The 14261-nt window shown below is 37.7% G+C and overlaps 1 protein-coding gene across 1 annotated transcript in view; it reads left to right on the top strand.

The window, feature by feature from the left end:
• Rpn2 (Regulatory particle non-ATPase 2) overlaps positions 1 to 14261 on the top strand; it is a 225064-nt gene that overhangs the window by 31968 nt on the left and 178835 nt on the right. The window contains exons 9-10 of the mRNA XM_076829651.1: positions 1104 to 1319; positions 3978 to 4042. Coding sequence (XP_076685766.1) covers positions 1104 to 1319; positions 3978 to 4042 — 281 coding nt within the window. The remainder of the gene's footprint in view (positions 1 to 1103; positions 1320 to 3977; positions 4043 to 14261) is intronic.

The following is a 14261-nucleotide window of genomic DNA, read 5'->3' as shown; positions in this document are numbered from 1 at the left end:
TATATATATATTTTTATTATTTCTTTTGCTATTCATTGGCTGAAAAATATGTGTCGGAACAGTTGGGTGAACGTGTTTACTTTACGTGGTAAGATACACGTTTGTTTCACAGACTTACGGTGGAGCAGTGTGCCTGAAGAGTTAAATAGTGATTGAACGTTAAATGAGTATATTACCTATTAGTACAGACAAAGCCCCGATGTAGTCAAATGCACGCGTACCCACGAATATATCTTTAAGTTGAATTTTCTCGAAAACTTGAACAAAATTTTATTCTATATTTTCAGTTAATTATTACAGGTATGTAGGTATCCTCAGCCTAAGCGGTTGTGGCCGTTTGAGATTACGCGGAAGTCGGAATTCCCAAAAGGCCGCGCAACAGAGGGTACATACAATCACCCCCTGCCCAATTGTACCACCTGTCCCACCCCATCCCGTACACGTTCGAATATTATTAGCTGCTCCAATTGTCTCAAGCCTGAGATCATTTAGAATAAGCCTCTGATTAGTTCCCTTCAATTCCTCGCCTGGAAGTATCCCGCTTATACTCCAAGCTAAATTAGAAAAATCGTCAGACGCAGTGTCCTTAAAATAAAACTTCCCGCTCCGGGTGCTCGTGGACGTCAGTACTCAAAGAATCGATACAAAATCTGAACACACAAAACAAACGAGAGGGAAGCATTAAACAAAGTCTTCGAATCTCAGTACCCCACCGCGACGAAGAAATTATATCCCGAGAAGCGAATTGATTTCACAAAGGCAGAGGTTCGCTTGCTCCCTTCGAGGATATTTTTCTACCAAACTAGCTGTCCTTAAAGAGCAGGGAATAAAAAGGTGAATAGGACCGCTCCTTTGCGACCGAGACCCGGGCTCCCTTCAGCAGAATGCATCCCTCTAACGAAGTATCTGTTATTTCTCGTTCATGCGACAGAGGTAGTAAGATACGTTTGTAACCATTACAAAGAACCTTTGTCTCGAGCTCTTCGCTTAATAAGATTTCTGCCTACAACAAGGGGGGAGGGGGCTAACCTCTAACTTTCTTTGTCGGAAAGTTTCACGTTTCCATTGTTTCTTATTCTTTTTTTCTTCTCCTCTTTACGCAGTACGCCCAAGAGACGCAGCACGAGAAGATCCTTCGAGGATTGGCCGTTGGCATCGCGTTCACCATGTACGGACGGCTGGAGGAAGCTGATCCATTGGTGACTTCCCTTTCCGCCGATAAAGACCCGATACTACGAAGGAGCGGCATGTACACCCTGGCGATGGCCTATTGCGGTACAGGAAACAATCAGGCCATCAGGAAGCTTCTGCACGTTGCTGTAAGTTCTCTTTGCCAATCTGGTCTCCGTCCTTTGGCAGCGTTCTTTTCGATGGCTTTTACGCCTCGGTTGCTTCTGATGCTCCAGACCTTCAGTAGGAAAGTCGATGTCGTAAACGGTACTACGCGCTATCAGATTTATGCGGGATTAAATTGTCTGCGAGATAACGCGGTGACGATTAGAATTACGCGTCACCGACTGGATTAATTAGCGATGCGTAGTAAGTGCTGCGATTAAAAGAATAATAATAAACGGCGGAAATGAATGGTGTAGTATTGCGTTTTGTTTTGTTATTGTCGTGAAAGCTAGTGTGTAGAAATGTCGGCATCTGCTCCGTGACTCAAGGCTTTTTAAGGGGTCAGCTCACTGCGGCGGTTTGAAAAATTAAGCTCTTTTTAACGATTTTTTTTCTCCGTTGATACAACATATAATGCAATAAATCTTTTTGGTATTTATTAAGCTACTGTTTAACAATAACAACATATATTCAACGACTAACAAAGTGAATATAAATAGCTTGTAATTAAATGAAAAGTCTAAAGAGCACGAAGTATTCGGTAGGAAGTCCCGCAAGGGTCTGCCCTTTTGCGTCGGCGTTTGACGAACGCCCGAAAATTAACGGACGGGGAAAACAAATTTCCCATGCGCCCCAAGCTTGCGGAAGAGGGCACGCTGTCCTTAGGATTTCACTGGAGCTCTGGCAATCGTCACTTTATTGCGCTAGCCTCCAAGCTCGACCACCGCAGTAGGCACTCGAGCAACCGACCGTTTCAGGCCTGGGAAATAAATAAAACTCCCTCCCGGATTACAGTCCGCTACATATTATACAAAAAAATTTAATGAATTTGTTTTAAATTTGTTTTAAAACTTTAAACGCGATTATCTCAAAACGACATTTTTTCAACTGGTGCAGGTGATTGCAAAAAAACTATTTGACCAATCAGTCTGAATTTTTTACACGTTATTCAGCACATCGGTGGCTATTGCCGGGACTAGGATTATATTTACTGATAAAAAATTAACAATATGGCGGACGTTTGAAGTTTAAGTGTCGAAATACGGTGAATTTTTCAAGCATTTTGACTTGTAAAAAGTATGAAATGGTTAATAAAAAAAGGTTTCCGTAGTCCCGGCCATAGCCACTGGTGCGCTGAATAACGTGTAAAAATTTCAGACTGATTGGTCAAATAGTTTTTTTGCAATCACCTGCACCAGTTGAAAAAATCTCGTTTTGAGATAATCGCGTTTAAAATTTTAAAACAAATTAAAGAAAATTCTTTTCAATTTTTTTGTATAATATAAAAGTAGATTAATAAATACCAAAAAGATTTATTGCATTATATGTTGTATCTACGGAGAAAAAAATCTTTAAAAAGAGTTTAATTTTTCAAACCGTGACAGTGGACTGACCCCTTAAGTGCTGGGACTTGCAATGGATGAATTGTGAAATGGCGTACAGTCACTGTGGGCGATTTAAAATTATTTAGGTAGCATTCTGCGCATTGAAGTTTTTAGTGTTGATAGGGGATGCAGAAATTCACGTATGCTCTCTAACAAAATAAATGTAGGGATTATTTCAGGATTATACACCATTAGGAGTAAAACATTTTAGAGATGGAAGTAGTACACAATTATTAATATTATGACGCGAAATGTATTTTTAAATTCACATTCACTTAGTGGCCCGTAAAAAAGACACAGGTTCAGGATTTGTTTTAGAAAATGGCATAGGTGGAAGTCATACCAGGTTTTATCCAGTAAAAGGTATATTTATTCATTGATTTTCTCAAATTTGGATTAAAGAATAATAATAAGCCCAAACAGTGTATCTGGTGACAAAAATTCGAACGGATTTGCGAAATAAATTAAAAGTATCTATACATTGGAGGCCTAATAGAGAATAATTTATAATTTTTATTACCAAATGATCATGGGAAGCTCATCTTGAAAATGAACGCCGAACTTGGTTTTGTTTTCAAAGTAAAAATTTGTGGCCCTCGGACAGTACATTCGATGCTTCCTAAAAACTATCGACGCGGAAGCAATTGGGTGAAATTAGCTCCCATCTTGTGAAAAATTAAAAGATTATTGTTGTACTAGTTTCGTACCGGGTTGTACCGTTGAGCCTTTTCTAACATTCGGAATCGTTTTCGAAAAAAAATGAGAAAGCCAATTTTAAAGATAGTTCTCTTTTTTGAAAAAATTGTTAAAACGTTTAATTTATTTTCATAGTCTTTTCGAGCTTTCCTGTTCAACGTCCAAGACAAAATCTTTAAAAAGCACACGCCTCCCACTCGCAGCAATAAATAATAATAATAGCAACTCCATCACTTATTATTTTTCAGTCAGAATTTTGGAAAATGTAATGATAAATGTACATAAATGCAGGGGCGGCTTTAGCATACTTGGCACCTCGGGCAAGATTATCATGGCGCCCCTCCAAGGGCACGAAAATCAATTAGCAGAACGGATAAAAATGAATAAACGCATACAGTGGCGCCCCTACAGATTTAGCGCCCCGGGCGGTCGCCCTGCCTGCCCCCTCCCCTTAAAACCGGCCCTGCATAAATGAACTCAATTTGCGTCTTTCTTATGGGCTGCTACGTACACGCAACCCTTTCACTGATCCCTCGTTGATGCAAACATGTCTTTCATCAGGTTTCCGACGTGAACGACGATGTTCGGCGGGCAGCAGTCACTGGCTTGGGATTCCTCCTGTTCAGGTGAGTACCAGCAAAGAATATTCAAGCCCCATAATATCGATACGACCCCGAAGAATGCGAATTCTTCGCGTCCACGCCCCACTCCCGTTTTATCGGTGTCTATCTAGAAATTCCATACTTGTGGTGTTAACCTAGATTCACACTTTTAATAATGTCAACGAAAGCTATTTGCGCACACCCTTCGAGAGCTGTCCGCAAATATTTCGAGAAAAAGGAGCAGCCACCCGAAGCTGCGGCGAACTTTTCATATTTATATGTTAATTTCGCCGGGTACCATCGGAATCCATGGTTCCCTGTTAATAATTTATCACGCCGGCAAACTGGGAACCTCTTCGTTTAATACACTTGCCAGCTTCTTTGCGATCATACGCGGCGAAATAAGAGAGGATTATTCCCGCGAAAGTTTCGCTCGCGGCGTTAAATCCCTTTCGAGCCGATGGTTTCTGGAATTGAAATGGGGAAGTGCGATTTCCGGGGCATGGAGGTTCAATTTGATTGGGACAAAAGTCTCTGGCGCTGGGGAAGCCAGCGAGGGGTATAGGAAATATAGGTGCAAACTTAATGTCGAGTGTCGTTGGATTGACGGGGTGTAAAGGTTCTTCAACACTCGAATACATCTACTTCAAGTTATAATGACGTAGAGCTTCGTTGTCTGAGTTACGTCCGTGTTATAGTAAACTAATGCGCAAGTTGTGTCTAACAAGGGGTGTTCGGCAACTCAAAAATTCAAACAAATTTAAAACTGCAGAATTTTAGTTTAAGCGGTTCTAATAACGGTACTATTTTTTATTTCGGTAGTGAAACGTTGCTAGGGATGAAAACACCACCTCAAAGAAATTGTGAGTTTTCATATTATCGCGAATATCTGCGAAACCGTAAAAGATATAAAAAAAAGTTTAATTCAAAGTTTAATTCAAAGTCACGGGTTTTAATATCCTACCATATGGCGATAAAGAACTCTGAAAAAATTAATTATTAAAAATTTAACCCCCTTTTCGGAAATTCTTTATAACCATATTGTAGGATATCAAAAATCGTAGAACTTTGAATAGAATCATAGAACTCGTAAGGACATTTCGGTACACACGTGCTCCCAGAAATTGGAAGCTCCGTTTTCTTGTTGGACGCTCGGTTTACGGTGCAACACTTGAGTAGGTAATGGAAGTGGTGGAAAAGAAAAGAAAGTTAACGAGGGGAAAGAGTGACCCAAAAAATAGCCTCCTTTTTGGTCCTACGGTTTTGAAACTGAATTTTATGCGAAACGATACCTTATGATGAGACATCAATCGCGCGAAATTTTCTAGTTGAGGTGAGAATTAGTTTGTGAGATGTGGGTGGTCAAAGAAGTGAAAATTTGTTAACGAGTCAACCCATACGCTTCGATGTACGGACTTTTATGTCAGTCCGATAATTTAATCAATTATTTCCAGGGGTTTTACTGACTGCTAACAACAAATTTGAACTTAGATTTTCAAAATTCACGAAAAGCAAAAAAAAAATCATGAAATAGAAATATATAATATATAATAATATAATATAATAATTCTTTATTGCACAGTAGACATTACAATAGAAAACATAAAAAAAGCGAGATAGAGGAAAAAGAAAAAGAATAGTTAGATTTGAATAGCACATATAAAACTAGAGGAGTGCAAAAGGCGAGGTACAGCTGCCAGCTGTTATTAACCTTGCCATTTAAAGCTACTTAAAACTAAAACAAATACAATAGAGTACACGAAAAGTAAATGTAGACGGCCAAATAACATAATCAAAATGACTGTGTAGTAGGTGCTTTTTGTAATATCGTCCACCATATTCAATCGACCATTGTGAGTTTTGCTGACTGCTAACAATGAATTTGAACTTAGATTTTCAAAATTCCCAATGGCCGATTCAACATGGTGGGCGATATATTTAAAAAAGCACCAACACTACACAGACATTTATATTTCTTGATTTTTATTTTTTTTTCGTGAATTTTGAAAATCTAAGTTCAAATCGTTGTCAGCAGTCAGCAAAACTCACAAAGGCCGATTCAATATGATGGACGATATATTTAAAAAAACACCCACTACACAGACATTTATATTTCTTGATTTTTCTTTTTTTTTTCGTGAATTTTGAAAACCTAAGTTCAAATTTGTTGTTAGCAGTCATCAAACCCAATGGAAGTGTATGGGTTGACGTGTTAACGAATTTTCACTTCTTTCACCTCCCATATCTCAGAAACTAATTGTCACCTCAACTCGAAAATTTGTTGTGATTGATGTCCCATCATAAGGTATCATTTGGCACAAAATTCAGTTGCAAAATCGTGGGACCAAAAAGAGGCTAAAAAAGGCTTCATTTTTGGGTCACTCCTTTGTTTGAAGCTGCGTGATGCAGTCACAGTTACCAGTGCTTTCATTTAAGGAAATATAGGCAATCAGTTTAAATCGGCACACGTACTGAGAATGAGGAAAAAGGAGGGAAAACTCGTCATCGATTAGAAAAATTGCGACTATTTCGAAGTAGATCTCTGTGTTATTAAAAATACAAACGGAAACTAATCCACATTCAGATCTGCTGTTCAATAATCATTAAGCATTCATTTTGAGGTCACATGCTAATTGTTAACACGCTGACCTTTTAGATATTAGTCATTCCGCAGCATGTACGTGCACCCGTGCAAATAATTAATGTTTAATGACATAAAGCACTGAATAGGCGAGGTGTCACGTAACTATTGGTACAAATTGAAGCGTTCTGATTCTACACAAAGAAAATGTAGATTAAATCTTTTTGATTTTTGTTTTCTTTTTGAGAAAAAGAGATTGAATATTCATTAACTGTGCGTTCAACTGATCAGGAATTTGCGGAGTGCTGTAGTAAGCTTAGTATAATTATGAATAAAGAGAATTATTGTACAAAAGTCAGTTGAAATTGTAGAGAAATATTTTTTCCAAGAGAAAAAATTCGTTTTCGAGAAAATCGATTTAACTGAGTACATATACGTATAATGTACCAGTTTCATCTTCAGTATCGATTTTCTAAAAACCGATGCTTTGTTTAAAAAAAGTTGTTCTACAATTTCCACTTATTTTTTAATATGTATGGACTCATTTTATTCGTAGCTGTACTATATTTACTGCTACATTTTGCCACTTCTAGATCTGTTATATGTGTGCTTAATGGATCTTCAATGTTAGCTTTTCTAAAAATGTTACCTCCAATCAGAAAATGTCATTTCACATTTTCGAAATATTTTTTTAAGACCCCCCGGGTATTAGAGTCTCTGTGCTTCTTTTCATGGGATCTATTAACCAATTAAGTTTGTATTTATGTTTCCAAAATAACCCTCGAACTGAAACTCAGATAATATTTACGTAGCGATATTTCCTGCCGTTCATTGCTGTGTTTCGTATAAGCTGCATATTCCGTTCCTTCCAATTTACCCTTTTGAGTAAATGTTAAACGAAATGTCAAGAGGTATTCAAATTATGAATGGAATTACAGTCTGTATTTAAATAAAACCACTAAAAAGCGAACGTGTTGAGGTAAATTGTGGGATAAATGTCATGAATAAAACTTCGTTGATAACAGTGCATATTAAGGGGTTAGTAGGCCACCTTGGATGAAGCACAGTTATAGTCATTTTCGGCATTTTTTTTTAGGAGGTAATGAAATAAATGGAAAATTCAATACGAACCAGTTATTGTACAACTCTCGACGGAAAAAGTCGTATTTTTTTCGTACAAAATGGCGGCTGCAGAGCCGTGATATGCTGTATACAATAAATTTTGGGAGGATTTTCCACAGTTGATTCGTATTGAATTCTTAAGATTTGAAGAAAGGAACTTTGCCTTGTAATTTCAGATTGAAAATATTTTTATATTTTTTTAAATATAGGTGTCATGAAAAAGTATGGGAAGATTCCCCACAAAAATTAATAAAAATTTCACGAAACTCACCAAGATTTTAATTACATCGCAATCCATTAGACATTCATATGTGGATTCTGTTGAAATCAATAACACTTACCAATTATTATTCATTCAAAAAAGAAGAAAAAGATATGAAGACATCGACTTTCATATCTTTAAATTCCTCAATACTCATACATATAAACAGTTGCATGAATTTTCTCGAAGATATCAAAATGATAATAGGACCATATTTTTAGAACTTTACCTATATAAATGATATAACACCTGACCTTGAGATAACACCTATCTGTCAATTTATACTATCAATCCAATCATCTGAGTGAACGCACTCGCGTATGAAGCTTACGACAATCATGTGAATGATTAAATGACAGGTGCTTCGAGTTGCTGATTAGTCGAATGTAAATGAGCGTTTAATTGGCCACGTCGTTCGAAGGTGCAACGCAGATGAGAGTCCCTTATGTGGGCAATCTCGTTGCTTAACGATCTTTGATCGGCGTTGCTTCTGAAAGATTTTCGAATATTGCTTTGATCATTTTTATAACAGTCTACGTTTCATTGAAACGCAGATTGCTTTTGAATTTCAGTAAAAATTGCAAAGTAGAATGCACAGACGTTGCATGCACAGGTAGGTATTAAGTTTTGTCTTTTTCTGTTTTGGCGTGTTTTTGCGTTAACATTTTTTAGAAAGCATTAGACTATAACCAAGCTCGGTGTTCCTTTTGAAGTTGACCGTCCGATGAGTTGTCTGCCAATGAAAATTTTGGTTTCTGTATTCTCTGTCAGATCTTCTTGAAACTATCACCAATGTAGGGGAGACCGGGGCTAGTTGTTACAATTTTCAGTTTTTTATTTTTTTTTTTATATTCCATATTCAATACTATCAATGACTCTCACTTAAAGTACGTTCTTTCCTCTACCGATGACCGCTGTCGCATGTATTTAAACGAAAACCATGACTTTGAAACAAGCCATTTTGAAGGTCGAGACATGTTGTATCAACGTGCCCCGAGTAGGGGCAAGTTGTTACAGGATTAAATTTTACGAAACGAGGCTTATTATGAGTAATATAATTATATTTTCTTGGACAAAGGTAAATTTATTAATGGTAAGAATCTATTACAATAAATATACAATAAAAAATCTATTTTAAAAATAATAAAAAACTACTGAAATCAGTTGCACTAATTATGACTCGTGTCTATTATTTGTGATGGTTTTATTTCTCATCTGTCTTTTCTTTACTGTATGTTTTTTTTATTTTTATGTCATCAGTTTCCTTTTTAACACTTTTTAATAAACTCTTTTTAGTTTTTGATTTTTTACTTTTCGTTCCTTCTTTTAACAGTTCTTCCTGTCGTATAAATTAATTACTAAATACAATGTAACAGCATGCCCCTTTCCCTCTGTAACAACATGCCCCTTTTTGTATGTAACAACATGCTCCTTGTCTTATGCAACAACTTGCCCCGGTTGACACCATTGTGTATAAAAAGCTATAAGTTCATACCAGTTCGGTGTACTCTTCTGTTCTTGGTACGAATCTGTAGCTAAAGGAACACTGATTCAAACGTGGTAATATTAATTTACATACATTTATCTGTCTGTTCGGTAGAAAAGATTGAAGTAGAAAGAGAAAAGTTACTATTAGTACCGAAACACACAAAAAACTGTAATAAAGTGACAACTCGTGAACCGACTACAAACAAACAACATACACAACTGTGTATGGTTGAAACACATCAGCCACTTCATCGTCGAAGTGATAGTCCAGGCGAAAAAAATTTAAACTGCTTTGTAACATCTAGCCCCGGTCTCCCCTACCTATTGACAAGATTCTGCTGAAAATGAATCTCAACTATGCCATATTCGGTCTACTTGTAATTATTCACGATTTATAATTAGTATAGGAAATTCGGGGGCGATTCGAATTATGTATAATTAAAAGTAGTCCGAACTATGTCGTGTTTAGACTCATTTTCATCGTGAGAACCTTGCCTGGTAGAATTGGACGCATTCGTAGAATTCTCATTAACCCTCCGGCGGACGCGCTTTGTCAAATCTCATGGGCGGACGCGCTGCGGCACTTTATGCCACAAACAGAGAGACACCAATATAATTCAATAATAGCAAACTTTATTGCATAAATAACCGGAACAGTAAAGTCAGAAGTAGTTCGTACAAAATAAACAAAATAAATTCTAGAATAAACAATAAAAACCAATAGTAAAAATAGTAAAATAAACAATGAGATCAGTCTTCCTCCATTGGGGGATGCAAGAAATTATTGCAACGAACTGTTTTATTACTATGCTTTGTGCATAGTAATAATAAAGTGAGAGATAAAGTGAGAGAAGGTATTGTATTTCGTCGCCTTCGTGCCGCTTTGTAGCGCCGAACGTCGTTTATGATTTGCCGCCATTTCGGTCCCTCTCACTCTTTCGCGGGCTGTCCCATCTAAGGTGATGCTCGATCACGAATCCTTACCTTACAAGGGAACACCGCGAACCTGGACTCACCGATTGCAACGCAACTTTGTAGGTGTTTACAGTGACTCAAAACAAGAATAACGGCGTGTTTCATTTGGGCCCTATCGCTCTTTAAGGGGGTGAAAACTAACCTGAAAGTCAAATAGGCACTTCCACTTTTTCGCGTATAACTCTCAAAGCACAACAGACAGAGAAAAATGTTTCAACCAAAAGTTTAATGGTGCAATAAGCGCTACAAACTTGCGTTAACAAAATTTTGAAAAAAGTTAAAAAAATTCATAATGGCGAAAAAAAACTCTTTTCAAAATTTTGTTAACGCAAGTTTGTAACGCGCTGCGGCACAGAATACCGCGATTTAGTACCTTCCACTTGAAAAATGACATCTGATATAGTACTTCAACAGTCACGATTTTGGTGTTATACGATTCCTATAATAGTCAGCCAAGCATATCTCGATGAACACTGGCATACAACTAAGTATATAAATGATATCTCTAAACGCACAAAAATGCGGCATAAAAGACCGCGACTTGCCCGCCGGAGGGTTAAGATTTAATACACAACATAGAACTATAAATTTTCATCAATGTCGACATGTGTTCAAATCGCGAGCTGAGCTGGACAAAACTTTCGCGGATAGAACGGATTCATCTGAAAGGCCTGACTAACTTGAGGAGACATTTCTTAAAACGTTGCATCAATCAAGGTGCCACGACTGCAGCATCGAGTACAATTACCTATCTCCGGTCAATCGACGAGTAAAAAAATTAGAGCACGTAGGGTTAATCTGTCTCCATGCTCAAACCTTTTTCGATGACTCTTCGACGCCGGCCTCCCATATTTTACTGCTCCACGGTGCTAGCTGGAAGGAACGTTTATCTCCAGCTCGGTGCCCCCTCCCGGCCATTTGGAACGTGCGAAACTTTTTTAATATGTCGACTTATTGCGTATCCGGCGAATTTGATCGACAATCGGCCGTCGAAGGCACGAACAACCCCGACGTTGACCGAGAGATCGATAGTTTTCATCTCTCAGAATTTGACGGATTGAAAGTTCCTTTCATTTCCCCGTTAGTTCGTCCAATTCGCCCCACACCCTCCCTTCCTGCCCCAGCGTTCTCGTTCCACGATTTCACGGTGCAGTTTTTCGCGGTCGAGAGCCCCGCCGTTAATCCGCGCCGACGTTTTCTATTAAACAGAGGACGTGGAGGGATCGATCCCACCCACCGGAAGTCCCCTTCGAGTCACCGGTTCCTCGGGCATGGCGACGTAAAACCGTGATAATTGGCGCTTCTTCTATCCCCTTTATTTCATCCCCATCGTGTTCCACGGGGGGATTAAGATTCGTTGCTTATCCTTGTGTTGCTTGATTTGCTTTTGAAATATTTGTTTTCGCGTGGAACCCTTTGTGGGTTTCTTGGAACCCCAGTAGGGTCGATCGCTGCGCCACTCTTGGGGGGTGGCATTCTTATTTGGCGCTTCGTTTTTGGTGTGGTCTTTACGATTTGATATAAGGGAGATTGCAACAGTAAGGAAATTAATTTTATTTTTACATACTCAAATAGTTATACTTATCAAGGAAGTGCAGAAGAATTTTCATGCGATTACAGAGACTCACAAAAGTATTCGTCCACCCCATACGTGTAACATATTTTACTTATTTAAGTAATGTTAAGTCCAGTATTACCCATTTTAATTTATAATGGTATAAACCTTGATTAATATAATTTTAGTTACCGTGTACGAAAGAAATGCTGAAATAAATTTTGCTAGAAGAATGGAACAAGATAAGTCCCAATTTCACAGTAAATTATTTAGTTCAATCTATGCGTAATACACTCCTCACATTAATTAAAGGATCACCTCTAGGAGCCCCAAAAATAGGGGCAAGTTCACATGGTCATAACTCCGGTAAAAATAGTCGTATCGATATTTTGAAAATGTGGTTTGAAAGCTTGGAATCTCTACTTTCAGCTGTTTTTTCTTCTTCAAATTTTAGATGCATCGCTTTTCGGCAAAGTTATAGCAATATAAAGCGCACCTGGTCAATTTTTAAATTTTTTCTTCAGCTTTGCGATGTTCCACGGCGTGCATGAATTTTTTTACACACATTCCATTTACACCACTCGAAAGCGACCACTTTCCTGTGTAAAAAGAGGGCAATTGATTTCTTGTACGATTTATTTCGGCCGAGTTATTTAACATTGAAGCAAAAATCTTTTTTTTTTCTTCAGTAGAAAAATCAGACTTTCCTCTTTCGATTCGGTTAAAATTTCGGTCTCTGATGTCCTTTCCAAAATATGCTTAAAAATGTATGTGTGTGTCTGTGTCTGTGTTTGTGTGTAATGATAGAAACAAGAACCGATCGCCATCGCGGGAACGACAGTCCGGCACATTACCATTGTAGCCTTATTTTTCCGAAACGGTAACTTCCAACATAAAGGCCACAGGTAAAAAATTATCGCAGCGGGTTCCGGTGGCACTCAAAAGAATCGGCAGACTCTCCGATTTAAAATGAGCTCAAGACATCGATGTTTCGATCATCCCGCGCGAAGATACAGCGAATTGAAGAGAAAAATGGAATTTGTACAATTTTTAAGCATATCTTGGAAAGGACATCCGAGACCGAAATTTTAACCGAATCGAAAAAGTCGAAGATGCGTCTTAAAGAGGAAAGTCTCATCTTTCTACTGTTTTTTTTTTCAGGAACGTTCTACGATGATTGGATCACTTGCTAGAAGCAACTAAAAAAAAAAAAAAACGATTTTTGCTTCAAAGTTCAATAACTCGGCCAAAAAAAATCGTACAAGAAATCAATTCCCCTCTTTTTACACAGGAAAGTAGTCGCTTTCGAGTGGTGTAAATGGAATGTGTGTAAAAAATTTCATGCACGCCGTGGAACATCGCAAAGTTGAAGAAATTTTTTTTAAATTGACCAAGTATTTCTCTTTGTATTGTTATAACTTTGCTGAAAAGCAATGCATTTAAAATTTGAAGAAAAAACAGCTGAAAGTAGAGATTCCAAGCTTTCAAACCATATTTTCAAAATATCGATACGACTGTTTTTACCGGAGTTATGACCATGTGAACTTGCCCCTATTTTTCGGGCTCCTAGAGGCGATCCTTTAATTAATCTGAGGAGTGTAGATACAGCTTATAATAAAATCGCAGGAATATTAGAAGAATATTAACTTATTACAATTGCGTTTGTATAAATTATATATTTGGGCGAATATTTTTTTGCACGATCGTTGCTATTTCCACGGATAATAATACTTTTTCACATAAAAACTGTGCACAGTTTTTCAATTGAATCCACCCAAAACAAAAATATGTGAATTAAATTTGCGAATTCTTACTTTGAAGTCGATTTAATTTGTAAGATGTGTTACACATGTAAGATACTATATAAGATACTCATGTGATACACTATCCGACTAATTTCGTAGCTAGGTGTCGATCATTTGTTTTTCAGCGAATAATATCTCCTTGTCTGTGAAACACGCGCTTCTTAATCAAGGGATTCTCCAGACATTTGCCCTTTTCACTTTGCAGGCATAATCGGAATCACTTTTATCCCACAATCATGGAAAATGTTGTATTACCGTAATAATTTTATTACTATCGAACTTCTTCGTGCCGAATACAATACTCCAAGTAATACTCTGACAAGCGAACTGAACGATATGTACTGTAGCTACCGTGCGAATGCCACGATTTGTTTCTATGTTTTGTCAGACCGCCCGAGGATACTGAAAATCAGTATGTATCGCGACAACTGTATCTCACGAGAATCGCCTTTTGA

Source organism: Andrena cerasifolii, chromosome 16 (genome assembly GCF_050908995.1).
Source record: "Andrena cerasifolii isolate SP2316 chromosome 16, iyAndCera1_principal, whole genome shotgun sequence".
Lineage (NCBI taxonomy): Eukaryota > Metazoa > Arthropoda > Insecta > Hymenoptera > Andrenidae > Andrena > Andrena cerasifolii.
The sequence above is the reverse complement of the archived record's forward strand: the minus strand, read 5'-3'. Positions and strand labels throughout refer to the sequence as shown.